The 24,080-nt window shown below is 39.3% G+C and overlaps 3 protein-coding genes and 1 long non-coding RNA gene across 4 annotated transcripts; all 4 read left to right on the top strand.

Annotated features, from left to right (window-relative positions):
- The first annotated feature begins 2,226 nt into the window (after positions 1–2,226).
- Positions 2,227–3,814, top strand: LOC115927113. Its single transcript, XR_004065420.1, has 3 exons — positions 2,227–2,313; positions 3,045–3,191; positions 3,650–3,814. It is a non-coding gene; the product is annotated as an uncharacterized LOC115927113 (long non-coding RNA).
- A 664-nt stretch (positions 3,815–4,478) lies between these two features.
- On the top strand, positions 4,479–5,647 carry LOC115927102 (adhesion G protein-coupled receptor G3-like). Its single transcript, XM_030992578.1, has 2 exons — positions 4,479–4,847; positions 5,316–5,647. Exons 1-2 carry the CDS (start codon positions 4,497–4,499, stop codon positions 5,592–5,594), a joined length of 630 nt encoding a protein of 209 aa, XP_030848438.1. The 5' UTR covers positions 4,479–4,496; the 3' UTR covers positions 5,595–5,647.
- A 1,455-nt stretch (positions 5,648–7,102) lies between these two features.
- Positions 7,103–10,581, top strand: LOC115927662 (adhesion G-protein coupled receptor G2-like). Its single transcript, XM_030993808.1, has 5 exons — positions 7,103–7,304; positions 7,999–8,065; positions 9,460–9,718; positions 9,907–10,302; positions 10,414–10,581. Exons 1-5 carry the CDS (start codon positions 7,103–7,105, stop codon positions 10,579–10,581), a joined length of 1,092 nt encoding a protein of 363 aa, XP_030849668.1.
- A 7,314-nt stretch (positions 10,582–17,895) lies between these two features.
- LOC115927337 (zinc finger protein 813-like) lies at positions 17,896–23,344 on the top strand. Its single transcript, XM_030993113.1, has 3 exons — positions 17,896–18,062; positions 18,805–19,799; positions 20,688–23,344. The coding sequence occupies exons 1-3, from the start codon at positions 17,950–17,952 to the stop codon at positions 21,983–21,985; spliced, it is 2,406 nt and encodes an 801-aa protein (XP_030848973.1). The 5' UTR covers positions 17,896–17,949; the 3' UTR covers positions 21,986–23,344.
- Positions 23,345–24,080: the final 736 nt, after the last annotated feature.

The raw sequence follows: 24,080 nt of genomic DNA, 5'->3' as shown, positions 1-24,080 counted from the left end.
GCTAAAGGCACCCCAATATATAATCTAGCTTTGGGCAGGCTTCCAATTCGTATGCTCACTGTAATCAAGAATACATGTCTGTTGCATAGAAAGAAAAGAAACCATGTTCAATGTTTACACAGATAGAAATGTATTTTGCTTCATCTGTAGGTACACAAAATTAAGCTCGCAAATCCATGAAAATGTAATGAGACGTTGTTGCAAGACTGGCAGGCGGTTCTCTGTGTTATGGACATAGGTTGGTGTAATATACGATATTTCGCAAGATTACAAATTAAAAATATTCTCTCTATTTGTGTTGAATATAGTCACAAGTGCATCCGCTTATGCAACTGGGAATCAACTTAGAGTTCAGTGGAGTGTTCCGTCTCAATGCAATGTGGATTACTACAGGCTATCATATCAGCTCATCTCACATAAGGCATGTCAAGATGTTTCTATAATAGATGCTCCAGTCTACGAACTCAACGTCACGTCAGCTTCCACAAATGTCTCCAAAAACCTTTCAAACTTGGAATATTATGCAACTTATAGCATCTCCATCGTAGCTGTGTTTATGACAGCGGAGAGCTTAAGTATGAATATTAGTGGAGACACACGAGATGGAGGTATATAAACAATCATGCTAATACTAGCGTTGGCGTATCTACGGGGGAGAGACGGGAGGGGGCAGAGTGGGCGCGTGCTCTGGGTGGCACTTCAGGGGGCGCAAAAAAAAAAAAAATTAGAGAAAGAGGAAAGGGATAAAGAGAAGACAGATAGACAGATGCGAAAGCTAATGTGGTTTGATTAGCAATGGCGCTTGTAAAATGGCGACTGGCTGGAATGCTCCCCAGGGAGTGGAGAATGTGCATACCTTGTGTGCGGGTAAGCATGAATCCGATGACCGGGGTAATAATATGTGCTGCGCCTAGAAACAAAGTATGAGGCGCATTGTAAATGTGAGCAATTATTATTATTATTATATTATTATAATGTAAACCCTCAATTTGCAGAATAAATAGCATTCGAAAAAGAAAAAATATCAAGGTTTTGAATGCGAAAGTTTCTAAAGCTTTGTCGCTTTGCTCATCGTGGAGGTTCCTTCAGGCTCCAAAATGTCGCACCCCAATATAAGACATATTCATGCAACTGCCTTTGCATGCTCCCTATTTTATAATTATCATCGGCCTCTTGTGAAATATAAGACAAAGGATAAATGAAAAACCGTATAAAGCGAATTGTAATTGTTGAACATTTGAAAGAAATCTTAAATTTTCCGGGATTTTAAAAACCATATTTCCCAGTTACGCCATGGAATACTAGATTTTCTAATGCATGACATGACAAGTAAGTCCCTTTAATAAACCACGTATCGAATCATTAGTTTGTCCTGGTGTTAACGCCTCCCCTCTATAGGTCCGTGAAGACAAAGGGCCTACTCCTTTTGTTGTCATGTTGGTTATTACGGACAGCCTTACATGACCCTTACGATGAGATTCTAAATTATAAGAAAAATATTGTTACTTTCCGTTACTTTAATAAAAGTCGCCTTCTCGCTGCACAGTTTGAACATCCGAAACATAAGGCACCTCTTGGCGAAAACAATCCTTTTATTGTAGACAAACAGACATTGAATTAAATTTAGTTTTCTCCTTTTCTCTTTTAAATGCATTTTTTATTCTTTCTCTTTGTGAATCATGAATTTCTCCTCGGTTTGAAAAAGACGAATTTCCGGTGGGTGACAACGAAACAAGTGCAAATTCAACAGGAAGATGTCCATTCAACACTACTCACGGTTGGTGTTCATTGGCTTTCATTTATTCTAATCCCAGGAGGTAGACGGGGAAATAGGTTAAATAGAACGACTAATATGACATTTTCCCAAAAGGTTTTTTTTTGTTCAGATATGGCGCAGTAAACCGCCGCAAAAAAGTCCCCAAACTGTTTCTTGAATAAAAATGAATTTAAGCGAGGCACACGTAGAAAATATTAACAGGAACCCTAAGCCCCCAGCCCTCCGACCCAATTAATATTCTAGATCCGCGCATGTTTTTGTATAGTTCCAGAATCATGAATTACTGGAGAAAATTTCAATCAGAGACAGTACTTCTTTTCTTGATTCATGTCTCCTCGTTTCTTCGTAATAATAATTTTTTTGCCAGTGTTCTTTTGATATATATATGTATATATTTTGTTTTATACCGAACAGCCAATGAACCCATTGGACGAGCTCGGTGCATCGGCGATAGCATTAACCAGAGCCAATGGCAACACGTGGATAATTGCGGACCATTTAGAAATGTCACAGATACTCTCACCAAAATTGCACAGGTTTCTGGAATTTTTCTTTTAAAATGTGATCATTGAAAAGAGGCTTTTTATAATCTTCATATACTATGTAAAGCAATTGTGTATATGTACCGCTTATATCTCTAACCTGAAAACAGTTTTTGTTTTGTTTTAATGGATAAATATATTCAATTCACGTTCCCTTCTTAATCAACTTGTTTGTGTTAGTGTACCCCTACTGTTCATTTGTCAACTATACAATCATGGATGTTAGGTAATGCATATCCCACAGTCCAACAATTCTACTGATTCAATTCAAAAAAGTATTGGACGATTCATAGTCGAGGCGGCAACATATTCACTGACATATTCATTGACAAAACTTAAATAAGAATAGTTGCAAAAAGCCTACTCATCTTCACTCTTTAACTCTTGATAAGGCATTAAAAACAGAAAATAGGTTAATATTGTAGAGTTTAATCATTCGATTGCATTTATAAGATGTTGGTCTGTTTAAAATCCTTTGAAAACAGTAAGCGATTATAACCGCCAAATTCACTCGGAAATTATCTACCGGTTCATGAGTTGTAAAATTAGATATTATGTGACACTCTTTTTTGTAATAATAAAGATGGTATACGGATAATGAACCTAAACATATATCATTTTAATATCAAAAGGGAAACATGTCCGCAAATTTTGTATTACCTTCATGAGGGAAAGTCAATCACTTAAAATGTACATGCTGTAAGATTTTTCCCCTCAAATTGTAGGTAATCGTAAGTGAAGAAAACGCAGGTGAAGTGAGCCAGCAAGTATTATCTGTTACTTCCAACATCGAAGATATCACATCAGATGACATCACGTTTGTGGCAGAGATAACATCACAAATTGTGCAGCAAAATCTTACAAGTGAAGAGGTATTCTGCAAGTTGACTAATCCTATTGAGCATGAATTAAGTTGCGATGGATGATGAATTTTATTTTGTTCCGATGATTATCTAAAGGGAAGAAAATTGGGGTCTTCCCTCCGATACATGTAAAGTTTTTTTCATAAACATGAAAGAAGTAAATCCCATAACCGTTTTTTCACAATATTGGAAGCCTTGAAGCTTAAGTAATGTGAATGAAGAATTTACCAGAGCCTTACCCTTTATCTGGCTCTTTTTTGGAACTTTAGAATTATATTTTATTGGTTTTGTCCCTGTTCTTTCATATCTTTCTGACCACTTGGCGGTTTCTCCTTCCAGAGGTGGCGTAACAGCTTCAAAATAACAGCTGTCATGTTTAACACTTTCGTCAGTCAGATTTCCGAGATTTGCCAACTTTCCGCAACTATGGTTGAAATAATGTTTACATTTTGTGTTTAATTTGACAGGTAACGGAGTCTATAACGAGTATTGCGAGCAATATAGCTCAGGTAGAAACAGAGGAACTTGTAGCTGCTGAGGAAGACGGTGGGGCAATAACTAAATTTGTCCAGGCTTTTGAGGAACAAATCAGTCGTGTTGAGGTTGCCGATGGTGAGATGCTCAACATTCAGAAGCCAAATGTAGCAGTACAGGTGATTTTAAATTATATTATAGACTTTGAACAAATAATTTGATCTTAACCAGGACTCTAACATACAGAACCATGTTATACATTATGTAATTGTTTGCATGGAGTTTCAAGAACAACAAAATCGACACTGCCATTCGTCCATTTGTGGTCTCATTCTATCCAACAAGGCGCAACACTCCTACCATTTTTCTTTATACTTTAAAAAAGATCTACCAAAACATCACCATTAGTTGTGCATTTATGTGTGGGGAGAGTGACGGGACACATCACATTTTTAGAGATATCACTTTAAAACATCTGCATTATAAATACTTCAGTAGAAACTGATGGATCATACGTAAATTAGAGGGAATTATATAGCCAATTCAAATAGAAACGTATTTGGATTATTTTTGACAGCTCAACTCATCTTCTACTACGAATCTGTCAAGGGGAATATTCCATAGCGAAGGTTCTCTTCCAGTGTACAAAATAGACATATTTTGTTAGTCACCTGGTCATTATGTTTTTTGGGGAGGATGGAAACAGGCCATTGTTTAATATTTTGTTTGACCTGTTCTTGTTTTGTAAGGCAGAGCCATAGGCAAATCGAATTGAAAACAAATCAAGTATTGAAGTTTTAATTCACATAACAGGTCCAGAGTGTACCTGCTGAAGATATCATGCGTGGTATCGTGCTTTCGCTAGCTGGATCCAGTTTGTCAGACCTGACCAAGTCTAATATTACCATCAATGCTCCGACCCAAGATGACCGCAATGACATCATCGCCCAGGTCAACATTCCATCTTCACTTTCAGGATCGCCATCAAATGGCAGTGGTGAATACGTCCGGGTCAGCTTCTATGTATTCTCGACTCCTGCCCTGTTCATTTCTAAGTCATTACGCACAATCAGTGCAGATAATGAACGCTTCAATCGATCGGCTAACTCGCCATTGATTTCTCTCAGTATTGGTCAAGGAAAAGTAGCAGCCTTGACCGAATTCATCAATTTTACCTTCACTACACTAAAGGTAAGACCTATATCAATGACATGGAATGGAAGGTGTTTCTTCATTATACGTACTTGTAATCTGCCTTTAGCAGTATTTATAGATAATACAATGTATGAACATGTATTCCGAGCCATTTTCTTTCTGTTTTAACCCCTGTGTTTGACACCCTCGTAAAAGGGCTTTTAAAGCCACACTGTTCTACCGACTTGTAGCTACTTGCTCCCTCTATATAGAAAACAATGCTTAATCGGTGAACATTCGTCCCCCATGATCCTCTTTTCCTTATGTTAATTGTGAGGTGAGTTGATCTTGTCCAGTAATCTTGCAGAGGGGGGTGGGGTCTAATCCCTCCTATAAACTGGTACAGATAAGCTATAAACTATACCAATCAAAATCATTGATCATTATTAATTATGGCAAGCTTTATCTAACAAATTTGATTATGGGTCTATGGATTATTTGCCTTTTGTTGTTGCTGTTGTATAGTCTGGATACGTGAATCCCATTTGTTCATTCTGGGATGAGGAGAAGGAAGATTGGTCTCAGGATGGATGTGTTCTTGTTTCTGGATTCGGATCATCAGATGATCGCTATGATGAGGAGGGTGTGCGCTGTGCGTGTGATCATCTTACCAACTTCGCTGTTATAATGGTCAGTGAAAAGCAATTTCGCAGTAATTATATCCGTTGCACCGGTCAACTACTCCCCGGACAATTTCCTCTGGACAACATTACCCGACTCACTAAACGCTTTTGGTTATACTAGATCTATAAGCAGTATATATTACGCCAGCGGTGATGCGAATGGATACGGCTCGAAGTTTCTTTTCAGACTGGTGAAAAAATACTACACGTAACAGGTATTTGGGGACTTATTCGACCTCGAACAGTAACCCTTGTACTTCTGAAAAAAATATAATATAAAGTTGGTCTTTAAATGGGTTGAATCATAATGTCACATGTTGAGATCAAATAAAATTTGAAGGTATGGACACTTGTGTAAAAATTAGTAAAATGATATCCTTTTCTTTTATCTATCAGTTATATGAATTTGTACCCTATTCATAAAAATATCCCCCCCCCCCGAAAAAATAAATAAAAATAAATAAATAAATAATAATAATAATTTTAAAAAATCTCAGTTTTCAATTAACGCCACAGAGACTTTATGAGAGCTCATTCCAAATATTCAGTTTCATTTGAGCATGAGAAGAAGACGTTTTATTTAGGGCTCAAATTTATTTTATGCTACAGGATATCCATAGACAGAAGGATTCATTAATCGAGGCATACAACATCCTGACTTACATTGGATGCTGTATTTCCATCTTCAGTCTTCTTGTCACGTTGGCAACCTACCTGTGGAACAAGTGAGCTCATTAACAAAAATGTGCAATTATTATGTAATTATTCTCTGGCCATTCTATCTTCGATTTAAGTTGGAAGCTTTTGAACAAAAAATGTAAACATATACCATGAAAGAGATTAATTTTTAGAATTTATTAAATAATCATGCGCATTTAAATATGTCCCCTTTGTATACAAATTATCTCAAATCAAATGATTTGTGAAACACGTGTACATTTGCAACACTGTTCTGTTTAGTATCAATAATGTACAGATCGAGATATACAAAAAAAAATTAAAAAAGGGGGAAGAGAAGGGGGAGGAGTGGAAGAAGAAGGAGAAGAAAAAGATAAACAGCCATAATATGATTAGGCTACTTCCTTCGTGATGTAGGGTTGAGCGACGAGGGTAATAAGTAGGTTACCATATTCATGTGTTAATATCAGTACCATATATTGATATTCTATCAATTTTGTAGATGAAATCCTCTGCTTCATGGTGTGAAGTTTTTATACAATAGGAATCACATTCATTTCGAACAGCTTTGGCGTACATATTTTTACAATTTGACATCGTCGTGAATAGTTACAACCAGATTGATTTTATTAAACACGAGTCACCATTCTGAGTGTTTGTGCCCAGTAGGAGAGATAATAAGTAGAGCAAAATCACGTAATATCCTTTATTTTACACACGCTTTCTACCTATTTTGTCTTTGCTGTTGTTGTTGTGTGACCTTTTTATTTTTCTGTGCTGGTGATGAAGTGATGGTAATCTTGTACATGCATGGTATAGTGTTGCTTTGATGCTTTCCTAACCTATTTTTAACGTTACAATCTTGATAGGGATTTGAGGACCAAACAGACTAACCAAATCTTCATCTGTCTGTGCTTGACCTTGCTGTGTCTCTACACGACATTTCTCATCATGATCTCTCTGGATTCTATCAGAGATTATCGTGAGGTCCAAGCTGGACCCTGTGGGTTCCTGACGGCCCTAGTTCACTACTTCGTGTTGTCCTCTATTGCATGGATGGGTGTGGAAGGGTACAATACCTACCTCATCCTTGTGAAGATCTTTAACACCTACATCCAGAATTTCATGAGCAAGGCCTTCTTAGCTGCATGGGGTAGGGTATTTGTTTCCTTCAAATATTTTTTCCTGAAATAGTGCGTGCTTATGACATGAAGTGCCTGTTTTCTTCTTTACATATTGAAACCTTCGACCAACTTGTTTGAGCTTATACATGTAGGTACTGAAAGTATCCATAGAAAATGAGTTTGGCAAGGTGCGAAAACCTGCACTGCTGCGACCAACCTTCCGCAATCTAAATAATGATGAATGGGTGATCAAAGGAATTTTTTTTTATATCAATATAACAAAGGACATTTTTATTTACCTGTTTTTTAATAAACAAAATTAATTAAACAAACTCTAGAAGGATAATATATTAATTTCGCCATGCTAACTGAATGGTCATTAATTATGGAAAGATCACATTACGACTGACCATAGTCCAACAGGCATCAACTAATAATGCACATGAATTAGTCAATTTTGCCATCTATGTGTAAATTCTTCATTAATATTCTCGGCATGGCATGTGATTTATACATAGAAGAATCTAGACCCCCAAAAGTTTAATAATCGCGATATCTAATTCATTACACACAAAATTGTGTGAGCTGGATAGCAAACCGATATCATGAGTAGACATTTTGAAGAAACTAGGAAAGGAATAAGTTATAGGCCCATGTCCAAAGTAGCCGTATTATGAATGACTTAAGAATTTATTTTTTCCTCATACACGTATGTCATTTCAGGAATTCCTGCTTTCATCGTGGTTCTAACTGGAGCTATTGCTAGAGGCTCTTATGTTCATGATGATATGTAAGTGGTAATACTTGAAAGTTGAGCTAGAATATTGGATTGCATAGCATATGGTATACCTTAGTCAGATTCAGCAAAAATCATATTTCTGTAATTCAATCTACTTTACAGACATTTGGCATTTTGGTATCTCATTAAGTATGCATTTATGATCTAGAATATGTATCAAATTATCACTTTCGCGGGTATGTGTTGTGATCCAAGCTCTAGAAAGGCCACCAACTTTAATACAGTTAACACATATACTAAAATCTCAGATATTTTTGGTAATGGATGGGACAACAAAGCTTGGACTTGCCAACAACAAAAAATAGTTTAGTTCTTGTATAGAGCATAAAACGTTAAGAAATAGCATCTCTATGCGCTTCCAAACAGCTTTGGAAATTATTACCCTTTTACTATAATGGGAAATAATGTAGTATTAATGACTGCTTTGAGAGAAATAGATACTTTTATATGCCGAAAAAAAAGTAAACATATGACCCCACCTTGGCCTTTCTCTAGTTTATCTGCACGGTTGTTTTTATGACTATGACTGAGTGTATCTTTAATAGTAGACTAAATCTAGATTCTAGTCTAAGGATGATATTTTTACAATTTTTGGGGTGGGCCGGCCCTGTGGGAAATATGGAGAAAAAACTGCTCTTTCATATGACACATCACTTATTGAGTATCACCTTCAGGATAACGAGCAATATTAGTTTGAATCTCATAAGTGCGCAATGCATAGGGATGTGTGCAATCTCTATAAGATTGCACACATCCCTATGCATTGCGCACTCATGAGAGTATATGGGAAGGATTTTAGCACTACTACTAGATCTATTTTCAATATATTATGGAGAATTTGACCTACCCTTTTGATGTTCTTGCTGACTTGCTGACAGCAAGTCTTGCATTTGATCATCATCAAGAAGTATACATCTTGGGAGAGTTTCTTCAGCCATTTTTTCCCGAGAATGCCGTACTACTGTCGTTTGCTCTGTGCTGTGCTGTATTAACAATATCGACCAATTCTTCGCACACGTACGGTATCCTCGATCGCTCAAACCAGTTTTTAACATGTGAACCTATGGGTATCTCACCAAGACTGAACTTTTTTCCTGGTAACCATGGTAACTGGAATTTTGCCGGGATTTTAGAACTATTATTTTAGAACTATTACCTGGGTTTGGAATTTTAGCGGGAATTTTACAGGAATAGTTAAAGTTTATGAATGCAATTTCGACCAATCAGATGGCTGGATTTCTTAAGTGAGGTATATAATGAACAATGCCAATTGACAGTTGAATTGTTTTAAGGACCATGGACATTTCGTTAAACTATCACTATGATAGTCAGTACTGATTGATTTAATTAAGTCACTTTACAAAATGCAAACTTACTATCAACAGATGCTTTCTACAATTCTGGGCTCAAATCGGTGGTCTCCTGATTCCCATGGCCATCATCCTCCTCATCAACATTGCCATCTTCATTCTGGTGGTTCGACAGTTGCTCCGGTCAGCCAACATCGCTGGTCGGGTGAAAAGAGAGTCTAAGGTAGAACGTCGAGAGACTATCGAACGCGTCCAGAACGCGATCTGCATCTTGCTCCTGCTCGGTCTGACCTGGGTCACTGGATATCTTCTCTTGATCCCGTCATTCAGTCAGGTAAAGCCAACTAGCTTCAATAATAACTCCTGTGTGGTATCTGTCTCTTCTAAGAAATATCTTGAAAGCTCAGTTATGATAATTAAACACACCAGCAATACCTCTTTAGATGTTTAGTATCTGAAGAATTTGAGAGAAAATGCCATCATATACCTAATCATTATTTCTGAAACATTTGCGTTTAACAGGTGGCTCAGCCAATCTTCGTCGTCCTGAACTCCTTCCAAGGATTGTTCATCTTTCTACTCTACTGCGTCCGGAAGCCTCACATCCGTAAGAAATGGGGGCTAACTTGTTTCGACAAGTTGCTAAAGAACGGGGCAAGCACTTCCAGCGGTGTGGTGACCTCGACGGCGTCATCCTCGTTAGATGGCATGGTAAGCAAATTGCGCCCAGGAGCTTCGGGTAATTACTTGCTGCCTACCAAAGCCGACCATCCCAATCCTATGTGTATGTTCAATCCGACCTATGATATCAGCCAGATTGAGGAAGGGGTCACACCACCTATACACAAAGATATCCAGAGCTCCACCGAGGACCAGAAAAGGGACACATATCGTGATGCAAACACTGATGTCGTGACGGTAAGTCTCCCTCTTGATGCATCTCTCAGAGGTGATGATGTTTCCTCCACCACGAATGCTGACACGATCAGTGTTACTCTGGATTTGACTGATGTCAGGAAAGCTACTTAGGGCAACGGTGATTTTGCTTCCACCAACAATGATGCTCCTGTTAGTCTCCCTAAGGATGCCGCGGATGGCACCATGCACAACGAGAGGAGTGATGATGTTGCTTCTGCAACAAGTGATCAAGCCGTCAATCTTCAAATGGATGCAACAGACGTCAGCAAAGGAAATTAGAGCAGTATCATAGAGGCTGTTCACACCGGCAGAGATAGCGCGCGCTAGACCGCGCTTTCTCTGCGGTTTGGAAGGTACAACGTCGTTTCGGTCCGCCCAACAGCGAGCCACGGCGAGCCAAAACGGCGTGCCACTGGAGCACCTCTTGGGGGTGGTCCACGAGAGATAGCGCGGTCTAGCGCGCGCTAGAAAAAAGGGGGTGCTACGATAGACCGCGCTAACTCATTGCGGTGTGAACAGCCTCATAGATTCCATTGGCACCACCAATTTACAACGGCCACTGGCTCAGTTGAGGTTTTGACTATAGCGATGCATTCATTTTTACTGATTAAAACAAATATGCTTATCCATGTAAGCCATAAGAAGGTCTTATTGAGAGAGTATGATCTTGTTTTAGCATACTAGGCAGGGAAGGGGTATGGTGGGCATCAGCTATATCCACTCTTTCTCCGAGCATATGGCAATTACCAATATTCCGTCACCACATACTCGGGAAATACGTAATGTAGTATAGTAGAATGGTTTTTATTAGACAAATTCAAAATGGTAGCCCGAAAGCTAAATTACATTGCAAGTTTTACAAGTATTAAAAAGCATTTCAACAAAACTTAGATATAGACAAGTACACATAATACACAGTCGGGTAGATCATAACTTATAACTTGTTCCCTACTTGCAAACAAATTGATGATACAAATAGAACAGATTCGGCATTATTATTATTTCTGTAATCATTGCTAAGTGAGGAATATTCATATTTTAAAAAGAAATTGAGGCTGATTAATTGAGTTAAAACAAGTAAGTACTGAAGATTTGTTTAAAAATTTCGAACGGTAATGCACATTGAATGTCTATAAAGGTACACACTCTATACGGATTTATCATAGACACATGATTAAACAATTACCGAAAGGAAGAAATCAGGTCAGGGAGAGAACGATGTAGAGAGAGAGAGAGAGTTAAGTTAGAAAGAAAAACAGGAATACATGCGGAAGATGGGAGAGGGAGAGAGAGATAGGGAGGGAGTGGAATGAGAAGAATGGAACAGTTGGAACTGTGAAGACATGGAGGAGAGGAATGATGATGAAAGTAAAACGACAAAGAGAAAGCGATTAGAAAGAAATTACAAAGTAAATTACAAAGTAATTTGTTATATCTATATTGTATTTTATTGACGAAATTATATATCTTCATTTATTATGGTAGTTTATCGAAGTATTAATGACCATATACATTTGTTTTGATGATACTTTGTGGTGTATTACTCAGAGAAGAGGTCTTTTTATTTTGGGGGAAAATATGTTAAGATGATGGTGCGATGATATTTATTCTTAGTCATTTTTGTAACTGATTTGATAAACATGTGTACTTCGAAAGGATATTAGAAAATAAAGGTTGCGTAGCTTAAATCGAAGTTCCCAAATTTCTGTCCTCTTTTTTGTTGTTGACAGTTTGGCAGAGGTTGAAAAAACTGTTTCCATGCGGAATCGAACCGGGTTACTGGCTGAAAACGCCAATGCCTTAACCCGCCCCCCCCCCCCCCAATCAGTGTTATTTAAGGTACGCGTATGCTCGTTCCCTCTTTTTGAAAGCACCCCCTATCTGAGGACTGCCAACATTTCCGAACCCCCCTTTCGCGGGCTTTTTGCGGGCTTTTCCTGCCTTGGAGACCCCCCTAAATACGAAAAAAATCTCAATGTACCCCCCTAAATTCGGAATAATTTCTCAGGAGTCCAAAGAGATGTTACTCCATCGCTTAGAGAACGACTTCTCCATCACCGGCACCGTACTTCAATGGATTCGCTCCTATCTCATGCACCGAACTCAGAAGGTGATCATCAATGACACCAACTCGGAATCATTTCCCCTCATCTGCGGCGTTCCTCAGGGTTCCGTGGTCGGCCCCCTCCTGTTTATTCTTTACACCAGCCCTCTCTCAAATGTTATTAACCTTCATCAGAATATTCAACACACTATGTATGCAGACGACACCCAGATTTACGTAACTCTTCACCCAAACAGCAGGACAGTAGCCGCGAACAAACTCACCAGTTGCCTCAATGAAATCAAAACCTGGTCTTTTCAAAACTGTCTCTGCCTTAATGATTCAAAATCTGAAATGATTCATATTACTTCTAAATTTCGGAACTCAGACCCCTTTCCTGATCTTGTTATGAGTGATGGCTCTCTCAGTTGTTGTGCTTCTGTGCGTGACCTTGGTTTAAATATTGACAGCAATCTTACTTTCAAACAACACATTAGTAATATTTGTAAGTCTGCTTCCTTTGGTATATATAAGATCAGTAGAATCAGGAGGCTACTTGACCGACCCACAACTTCAAAATTAGTCCATGCTTTTGTCTCGACCCATATCGATTACTGTAATTCTTCTCTTTCTGGCCTCCCTCAGTCACATCTAGTCCCACTTCAAAGGGTACAGAATAGCGCTGCTCGGCTTGTGACTCTCTCGCGTAAATCAGAGCACATAACTCCAATATTGAACTCACTACATTGGCTTAAAATTCACCACCGCATATCCTTCAAAATTCTTCTCCTGTGCTACAAAGCTATCAATGGCTTAGCCCCCTCTTACCCTTCCGATCTCATATCCTTACGTTCCCGTACGTCGTCACGAACACTTCGTTCATCTTCCACATTACTGTTAACACCTGGACCCCGCACTAACACCCGGTATGGTGACCGCGCCTTTTCAGTTATTGCCCCCGCTCTCTGGAACAAACTGCCCGCCTTTATTCACTGCGCCCCCTCTGTATCTCAATTCAAATCTCTACTCAAAACCTATCTTTTCAAATTGTAAATTGCAGTTGTGCGTCGGTCAATGGAGGTGCGCACCATATTTGTCTTTATTTAGTTGATTGCCACTGTTTTTCTTACCTTATCTATGTTACTTTTGTATTTTTGCTTTTTCTTCTAATTTAATTATACGGGTTATAGTCTTCTCTTAATCAGAACACTGTGCGCTTAGAAACATCAGTATTAAGCGCCTAATAAATGTTATGTATTATTATTATTATTATTATGAAAGAAGAAAAAAAGAAAAACACCCCCTTTTTAAAGAAATCTCCGGGTGAAAAGTCAAATACACCCCTTTTTTTTTTACAATTCTCAGGCCGGACTTTGTCGCACGAAAAGTACCCCTTTACCGGACATTTTGGTAACACGCATGCGGTCATTCCGACCCCGGAGTGGGGGGGGGGGGGGGGGGGGGGGTTTGCCTTAAACACTATACCACAGAGACGGGCCAGTAGCTTCGGCTACACACATATTCAATTGACAGACAGATTGACCAATCTCTAAACTTCATTTATTAATTCCTTTGTTGGGGGCAGGCGAGTTTTGAACAATAAAAAGCCGCTTGACTCAGTTCGATCCAAGCAAAATGCTTTCAGATTCACGTATAGCTTAGAATAACTGTAGACAGATGTAAATAACCTCTACAACCGCTTTGGCGACTTTCTTGGAAAAATATATATATTCATGTATAATAATACAATGTGTCTGTTTATGTATTGTTTGTATACAGATGTGTTTATGGAATTCATTGAATCATGACCTAAGATCCAGTTTTATAATTAACAGATTTAAATCGATGTACTAAAAAGATATTATTCAAAGACTGATATTTGTTGGTGAGTAAGTACTTCTCGTTCATTTTTGTTAAATACTTTTATTTAATTCTTTCTTATTTTTTATCCTTTCTATTCTTTCTGCAAAACCGTCTGTATGAATGTGTTTATGTAGGTTTGTATAAGAGGCTGGTATTATGCAAGTCTTTAACATTTTATTAATTACGTTCATTGTCCTATTTTTGTTTGTTAATGGGCCCCGATTACAAGCAATTTTGCTTTATATTGTCTTTGTAAAATGTGTTATAAAGTTGAATAAATGCTGAATTGAATGTATATATTGATAATTACATTTATGTTTGAGGCCTAGAATCTTGACATGCGGTATATAAAATTCTTATCTGTTGATTACATGAATATACATCCAATTTATAAGTCAGCATTTAATTTTATGCTGAGAAAGAAAGTTACCCACAGTTAATCTAATTTTGCTGTTGTATTTGTAATGCTTTTTAAATGTTAATAAGCTGGATGAAGGAAAACAAAAATGTTTTGAAAGAAATGCGTACAAATGATGACAAAATACTGCCCTTTCGTGCAACTTTGTGTCATTCGAGTAGGCCTACTATTGAACCAACACAGAAATGATTGGTACTAGCTGAAAGAGAGAGAGAAAGAGAGAGAGAGAGAGAGAGAGGGGGGGAGAGGGAGAGGGAGAGAGAGAGAGAGAGAGAGAGAGAGGGGGCGAGAGAGAGAGAGAGAGAGAGAGAGAGAGAGAGAGAGAGAGAAGAGGGAAAGCCAGGTGTAGTGGTCCACCTCCACAATCCTTTACTTATACCGGAAGGAGAGACCGGGGATTACAGTGATTTAATTCACTTCTTCCCTCACAGGCACACGCTAGTTTTCCGGAGGGGGAGGGGGGGGGGGGGGGCAGAAGAACAAATATTTGCATCACTACCACTCTTACATGTTTCATGCAGGCCCCGCGAAAAACAAAATCAAAATGGGGGGGGGGGGGGGGGGGGGGGGGCTACGATCGAGTGGAGCGTAAATTGACGTGGGGTCTACGAGTAAAGCCCTAGGTGGGGTCAAGGGGGCGGACCCCAGAAGCTCAGGGGTTTGAGGCATTTAATAACGGTCAGATGAGCTTTTAATTGTTGATACTGTAACACTAGCAGATCGTCAATTGGCGTGGACTCCAGGGGGCCGGGAGCCCCAGGAAGATCAAGTTTTTTTTAAGGCACTAGATTACGGTCAGATGAGCATCCAGGGCCTTTGGTGGAGTCCAGGGGGCATATAGCCCTCTCCCATAAAATCGGGGGTGTTATAGTAATAGTAAACCAAAATATATTCAAGTTTATTTTTAGAGTAGTATTTATTCATCTTCATTTATTCAGTCATAAATATTAATAATCATAAAATGAGTAGACCTTATTGGTGCATGGTAGACGAAATGTGTTTTTCTTTTGCAGTGGTGGCGCTTCAGCAGGAAGGGGGGGGTATTTAGCACTTAATATAATTTTTTTTATTTTTATTTTATGTCCCCACTCGATCCCCTATTTTTCTTTTTGCCAGATCCACCGGGCCCCTACCCCCTCACTAGATTCGCCACGGGGAAGTCCACCCTGATATCAAGTTGGTTTTAATAAAAGCAGAAAATGAGAAGAAAAAAAAACAGGTCAGTAAAAGTTGAGACAAATATGATTGTCATGGAGTTTTTTTTCTTTTTTTCTCGAATTATAGGACGTTTGGCTTGCCATAAGTAATGCTTATGCTCAAATTGTATGGACAGCTGAATGATTTGACGAGAGTCAAACTCGACTTTGGGCAAGAAACTGATCCATTTGAAGTAAGTGTATCCATTCAAATAAAGCCTAATTAAAGGAATAATGTTAATGTGCTTACAAATCAAATGTTATTCATTGATAGTGTAAACTTAAGTATTTAGATCGATATTATAGACCTAGATCTAGTTCTAAAATTAATTATTCGCTTCCGTTTTGGATAGCACCGGAAGCGAGGCCAACGCCAGGCGAGCGAGGGGGAGGAAACCCAGGCCAGGAAGCCGGGCAGGGAGCTCCGACGGCCGACGCGACCCAAAGGCGTCGTGTTGCAGTCGTTGACTTAGTCAGTAGATGTACAGTAGGCCTATTTGTTATATATTTTTAGTGCACTTTTTCAAATTTTTCTGGGGGCACGATCCCCCCGTCTCCCTCGCGGGATCGCCGCGCCTGCCCTGCCCGTGGTCGCGACCGGTCAATGCATTGCCCTGTCTATGATCCATGCCATGTATGGGGTGACTGTAGAATCTAGGCTAAACAAAATTGCTGGGTTTTTCTCACATTCTGAAGTTCTTGAAGTCAAGAGGTTGCCCTAATTAATTATAAACACACATCAATAAACCTGATTAAAGAATGCAACCTCTGGAATGTGGTTTTCGAAAAGTCAGGCCAAAACTGGCGGTTATTGCTTGAAAGTGGATCGTAAATCACTAAATGCTTGCTCTCAAAACAACATGGCCGGGCATCGTTTCATGACAAAGTCACCAAAATCCCATTGAAATGTGTGTTAAAATGAATACATGCGTTTGGGTTTTAGCAGGAATATGTTTTAGTAGGGTATCTCCACGCCGGAGTTACGGGTCAAATTTTGGAAAGGTTTCTGAACAAGCGCCTAATGTATTTGCCGTTGATAATGTCGCAGCGCAACATAGGCCGCACCCTCAATTTTGACATTAACAACAACAAAAAAAAATGAAAAAAAAAAATGTCAGGGGCGGGATATGAACCCTCCCCTACAAATGTAGATGTGATGCAAATCACCGCCTTACACCGCTCGGCCATCCCGGCCCTGATGCTATCTCTTGCAGCTTTCTCTTGTGTATTGTGCCTTGGCTTTGCTCGCGCGAGCTAGAGGATTGAGGTTGCTTAAGCTATGGCAAAAACTAAAATTAAGATCTACCTGTAGAGTTTGGTTGGTAAGTTATGAATTTTATTTACGAGATTGACAAAACTTTGCCCTTCATTTAAAAAAATATAACATTTAATTGTCGGTATGACATGTGATACATGTACTCTAGACAGTTATTCTAGAAATGTCCATCACCTTTCATTATTGTCCTACATGGATGTGTTCAAATTTGTGTTTTTGACTTGCAATCTTTTTTTTTTTTTTTACTCTTTTGCCGCAAAGGCCGCACCCTGACTTTTTGATATTTTCTCTTCCAAAAATACTGCGGCCTTTACGCCGGCAAATATGGTATTATCTTATGACATTGAGTGACTGGAAGACAGTGATAGCCAATAAGAAGTGCCCTAGCTTGTTGGCGTCAATTTTGTAAAATGAGATTGGAATTCGCTGATTGGATGAAAGTTCTGTGGATGTGCTAAATGTATTCGCTAAAGTTCTATGTGACAAGCAAATCGTGCATACACACTGCGCTTACCCCCCCCCCCCCCCCCCCCCCAACAAAAAAAAAAAAATAAAAAAATAAATAAATAAATAAAATAAAAAATAAAAAAATGAAATAATAATTATAATGTTTTCATGACAAGCAAAGACTAATTGATGGCTTTATACCATTTATTCCTGTAGCATTTAAGTAGGCCTACATGAAGGTGTCAATAAATGGATTTAACACATTGTTTTGTTGTTTGTTTTTAGGTGTTATTAGTATTTTTTTCCGTGTTAATTTACTTTCTTTCCCTTTCTTTATTTTCAGTGTAAATGTTGCATGTGCCTGTTGTAAATAGAAAACAACAAACACAAGACGGATGATACAATGTCGGCGCAGAACCCCGATGACAACGATGTTGCTGCTCCTGTGCTTCACCGCGCAGAAGAGTCACTTGCCAAAAACAAAGGGACGTTCAATGCAGACAGAGCACGAATGAGGTGAGAAATATATTTCAGTATGCTTCTCCCTTATTTCTATAATTACAGACAATTGTTTACTTTCTAGATTACGTTGTAATTTTTAAATGTACTTTTTATATTCATGTTGTTTGGCGTCTGCTCACTATTCTTATGGACCACTATTCATAAGGACTGCTACTCATGATTTGAGAAAAGGGTCATTATTTATAAATCTAAAAAGAGGGCCGCTATTTATAATACAAAAAATATGTACACTGTATGCTGTACGTATTATGAATAGCGACCCTTGTGATTAATGACCCTCAATTTGAATAGTGACCCCCTTACTTTCACATATAGGAAGTTATGTGTTATGAATAGCGGTCCTAATGACTAGTGAGGTTACACCTATTCCTTTTTTTGGGGTCCTCATTTAAGCCTTTATTTTGCCTCCACAAGACCTAAAGGTGTTCCAATAAAGTTCAAGAAACTTAATAATGTACACGTCAGAATAAAGCAATTATTTCAGCTGTATTTAAGAGCATATCTGTTGCACACGATTTTCGAGCTTAACTTTCAAAATACCTTTATTGATATATGTTAAGTAGTAAGTGAAAACTGAGAACTTTCATGAATATTAATTACTGGTACCATTTCCATTCTTTTCATGTCACTACATTTAACTAATCTATCGCACATGTATACTTTCATTGGGTCTCTTTATTTCATTCATAGATATTTAATTTCTAGAATGCCCTTTTCTTTGTGACATTTCTTACAGGTGTTCAGTCAACAAGTCTAGCCCTGCCACAGGCACACAGCATGGGGATGAGCTTACCGAAGCACTGGACCTTACCCAGCCCCCGCAGCGAAAGGATCACCTAGGCAGCCTCAAACATGGAATGCTTGACAGCAAAGGATCAAAACATTTTGAAGATCAACAAAATGGCCTTGATGAAGTTACAGACAGCCCCTTGCGTACAACGCTCACTATCAAACAAGAAAATAATCTGGAAGGCTGGGGTGAAGAACAAAATGACCTTGATGAAGTTCCAGGCAGCCCCTTGCATATAACGCTCAACATCAAACAAGAGACTAATCTGGAAGGCTGGGTTGAAGAACAAAATGACCTCGGTGAAGTTCCAGACAGTCCCTTGCATACAACGCTCAACATCAAACAAGAGACTAATCTGGAAGGCTGGTGTGAAGAACAAAATGACCTCAATGAAGTTCCAGACAGCCCCTTGCATCCAACGCTCAACATCAAACAAGAGACTAATCTGGAAGGCTGGGGGGAAGAGATTCATCGAAAGCACCCACCACTACAAGAAGAGATTCCCCACCGCCCTCTCCACAAGACACTAACAACAAACAGACGTAAGCAGCATGTCCAAAGGGACAAGTTTGGTCAGGTGCAGTATCATAGAAACGATCCTCTAGTTCAAGGGGAGGTTCCCAGCTGTCCTCCGCACAGGTCAGCCAAAGCCAAAGGGCACCATCAAGATAAAGATAAAGACCTTGAGGGAGATCTAAGTCACCACCTGCAAAGGGACACCGTTGACAGTCCCCTGCTGAAGATACCCAAGGTCAGAACCAAAGCAACACATTTTCAGGGCCAAAGCTCTGGAGTGGCCAGAGATCAGATCTTGCAATCTAGCTACACACACAGAAAATTGAGAATTCCAAGACTTGACAAAATTGTGAACAAATTGCGAACTGTGAACGAATCCAAGGAAGCGTCAAGTTTAGTACCTGATAAAGACTCCTTCCTTCTCGGTAGGTACATTTTAATTGTTGCATGGTAATGATATTGTATGCAAAGTCACCAGTCTTTTCAACTCATTGCTTACGTGAACCGTGTTGTCCCTGTATTAAGCCTGTGAAGATCAGAGAATTCAGTAGTCAATGGGATATCATAATGCTTAAGGCAACTGTTCAAGACTACATGTACATGTATGTACATTAGGGAATTCATTTGCCTCTTGTAATTTGTGTACAGCTAGAAATATTTAAATTCAACATCAAATTATTGTACCTGACATTCTATGACATTGGACCGGTGTGTTGGCTCAGTCAGTAGAGCGTCCGCCTCACAGCCGGGAGGTCGTGGGCTTGAACCCCGGCCGCGTCATACCAAAAGACGTTAAAAGACAGGAGTTGCTGCTTCGTTGTTTGGCGTTCAACAATAAAGGGATAGAGCAACGTCGATCTGGCGCTGCTCAGTGGCTGCCAGGCTCACGATCAAAAGAATTTCCATTTTCGATTTAACATAATAAAATTTAGGGTTAAAAAGAGTACGGTATGAAGAAGATAAAGAATAACATTAACCTGTGCACAAAACCAAAGTCGAACTTGAGTTAATTCTGATCAAATGATCAAGAAGTGCCTCCAAAAAAAAGTTTTACCATACTCGTTTTCCTTGATGGACTGTGTTATGAAAACGCAAACACAAAGTTTGGATTTGATTTCCAATCATAAATATCTTAATAATCAGACAGGCGATCGACTTGTAAAATTCACGGGGTTCCTGACTGATCTAAAGGTTTATAATTATCATTGCAGCATGATCAAAATCCAGGATTTTGTATCAGAATCTGAGTCAAAGTTTAATACTGGATCCCTTTAAACCACACTGCTAATAATCCAAAATCTTTATTTTTTCAGGCGCTGATGTGAATGTTAGTGCAGAGGCGTCCTCCAGCAGTAGAGCGACAAAGGGGATGCTATCTGGTGGCTCTACAGATGCAGACAACTTTCTTAATCCTGCCCCACATGGGCACCGGAGCCAACCAAGTGGCTTCCATAGCAAAGAGAGGGTCGGAGCATCTATATCAAGCAAAAAGAAACACCGTTCTAGAAACATGCCTCTCGTAAAGAAGACTGAAAAATCTGTTGAAAATGATCTATTGAAGAAGAGATGTTTGGTGGTGGAGAACCTGGTGGTGGGGGAAGCCTTTGTTGCTTCTGCTTCTGCTGGTGGTGATCTTGTCCTTGAGAGGGCGTTGCCTCCTGGGCAGCAGTGTGCCTTGTGTAAGGAATATGTTTCTCATGCAAGTCTCAACAGCCATCGATGTAAGGTGGGTGTCTCAGGGACAAAGCAGCCTCTTCTCGATGGAGAGTTCTCAGGTAAATCTCATAACCAGAAATCCTATCAGTGCAAGGTGTGTCAGAGACCACTAACTGAGGACAATGGCGATGGTACGAAGCGACTCGTATGTAGGGAATGTGCAGGACGAATGGACCAAGGCGAGAGTGTCGATGTCTCAGGGGATGTAGTCCGGGGCATTCACCAATGTGATCGATGTGAGCAATCCTTCAGCAGTCGCTCAGGTCTTAGCCTACACTTACTGAGTCACGTCGAAGTCAAGATGCACGAGTGTGACGAGTGCGACAAGACTTTCAAAACACAAGGCAAGCTGAGGGTACATAAACGCATACATGCTGGGCAGCCTCCACACCAGTGTCACATCTGCGACCGGACCTTCGGTAAAGGCAACACCCTCGTTTGCCACATGAGGACACACAGTGGGGAAAAACCTTTCCAATGCGACCTTTGCGATAAATCCTTCACACAGAACAGCGCGCTCACGGTTCATAAACGTATCCATTCGGGCGAGCAGCCCTTTAGTTGCGAGCTCTGTGGCAAAAACTTCCGGGATAAGAGCAATCTTCGTAGGCACGTTCGCACCCATAGCGGAGACCAACCGTTTGAATGCACCGTGTGTGGCAAGCGCTTCAGCACCAAGGACCACATGAACACGCATTTTCGCATTCACACCGGGGACAGGCCATACCATTGCAGCATGTGCGACAAGGCATTCACACAGAGTAGCACACTTGTTGGTCATATGAGGACACACACGGGAGAGCTCCAGCTCAGGTGCGATGTATGTGGCAAGAAATTTAAGGACAGGAACAGCTATTCTACCCACATGAAACTACATGCTGAAGACAGCAATTGAAAATCTACATTTTCCAGCACTTGAAAACTGTGCCCATTATTTTTGTTACCGATTACCCCCTTTCCAATGCATGTTAGTTCTGAATCTCCTTCCCCAACCCCCCCCCCCCCTCCTCCTCTCTAAAAGAGAATTACATGTATATATTGTAACATCCTTCCTTTAGTTTGCTACCCATCCCTTTTTCGTACAATGAAAAAATCATGCATTTGGTCCTTCCCCCCCCCCCCCATCCCCCCTGCTCCCATCCCTCTTCAATTGAACACCTTAGTCAGTAGCTCTAGCTCCTTTTCTATCCCCCTTTCCCCCTCCCTAATTCGGAATTCCTCAGGAAATTGTATACTCCAGAGCTAAGATATATACTATAGTGTACATGTATTTTTTGTGAGTTTGGGCTATTCTTGAAATATCCTAGCATTGACTCTCAAAAGCATGTAGAATATTATTGCATCAATTTAAAAATGATTCCACACACATTAAATCCACACTGTATTAGGAGCACTACCACAAAAATCCCCTGCAGCATCATCTCAGGTCAGCTGTAGCAGTATGGTCCTGTAACTCGCTGCTTCCCTCCCTGCGCTGTTGGATCTCGCATCAAGTCCTCTGTCTGCAAAGTGGGAGTTACTAATGGTTTACGCACTGTTGGCAAGTTGACCATGAGATGGCACTAGGGGATAAACAGTACGATAGGGCAGGAAGTTAATAAGTTCTGTATCACTTTAAAGCCTGTCTGTGCTAGTTAAGCCAGGAGGGATAATACCACCCAGCGTAGTCACTGACAGGTTATCTCATCAACTCGGCTCTCAATTAACATAAGAAAAATAGGATCATGTGGGACCAACAGGCACCACTTCGGTATTGTTTTCTATATGGAGGGAGCAAGTAGCTTCAAATAGTGCAGTGGGGCTTTAAGGCACATATGTAGTTTGGGTATTTGTAGATGGCTCACAAGGCTGACTGACGATGTTGATCTCATAGGCTCTTTAACAGATTTGTTTTAAATTACACCATACCAACAATTTTTAATCTTCACTAATGTATCTTGCCATTTTGTTGGTTCTGTTGGAACTGTCTTCTTTTCTGTATTTTCTTTCTATATCTGTACATGTATTGTAATATTTGTAAAAACATACTGGATTGAATGCACCATCATGAGGAACATTAAAACCATACCAGACAGGAATGCTGATTTGATCTGCTTTTTAACCCCCCCCCCCCCCTAGATTGGTAACACTTGTATTGTATGTTGATCTGTTATTATTACAAATACAATGAATTTATATCATGAAAAGCATACATAGAACAATGTAATGAAGTTGACATTCTTTTTCAGGGTATTTTAGAGTTTTATTATGAACTTTTCAATGGTTACCCATTGAAGATTTATGGTATGGTATTTTTCTACTGTTGTATAAAGAGATAAAAATGTAGTTGATCCAAACTTCTAAATTTATGGCAGTCCTCTCAATTCCATCTTGGTTAATACATTTATTTCCTACTTGTGAGTTTCAATTTATACCAAAATTTAATCAAACCAACTTTTGTTTCAGTTATAAGTGGAACAATTTCAACTCTTTGAAAGATACATGTAGCCCTTTTCCAAATACATTGAGGAAAAATGAAATTATACAAGTTTGGGTAATTCTGTATTGATACAAATCACAAATTGATGATCTGTATTATAGGCAGAACAAATGTACCTTATTTACCAAATAATCCTATGCTTTTGATAACATTGTGCAATAGAGCCTGTGAACATATTCAAAATTTTCTGTAGAAATATATTTTTTCTGAGATTGTCACAGATTATGTAAGCCCTCTTCACCCACCTTTTCTCTTTCTTCAATATGTGTAATATTTATTTAGAAATATAGTCATGAGGTTGTCTCATCAACTTTATTTTAGCTATGCCAATCATCCCTGATGGGGCCTGTTTCATAAAACTTGTTATGAATAATAAATGCTAAATTTCTATGGCAAATTTTCTCTCAGCCAATCACAAGCCATGGTTTCAGTAGCTTATAACAGTTATTGTAACTTGTTATGGATAACAAGTTTCATGAAACAGGGCCCAGGTATGAATGAGTACATGCAT

This window comes from Strongylocentrotus purpuratus, unplaced genomic scaffold (genome assembly GCF_000002235.5).
Source record: "Strongylocentrotus purpuratus isolate Spur 01 unplaced genomic scaffold, Spur_5.0 spur5_scaffold_20, whole genome shotgun sequence".
Classification (NCBI taxonomy): Eukaryota; Metazoa; Echinodermata; class Echinoidea; order Camarodonta; family Strongylocentrotidae; genus Strongylocentrotus; species Strongylocentrotus purpuratus.
The sequence above is the reverse complement of the archived record's forward strand: the minus strand, read 5'-3'. Positions and strand labels throughout refer to the sequence as shown.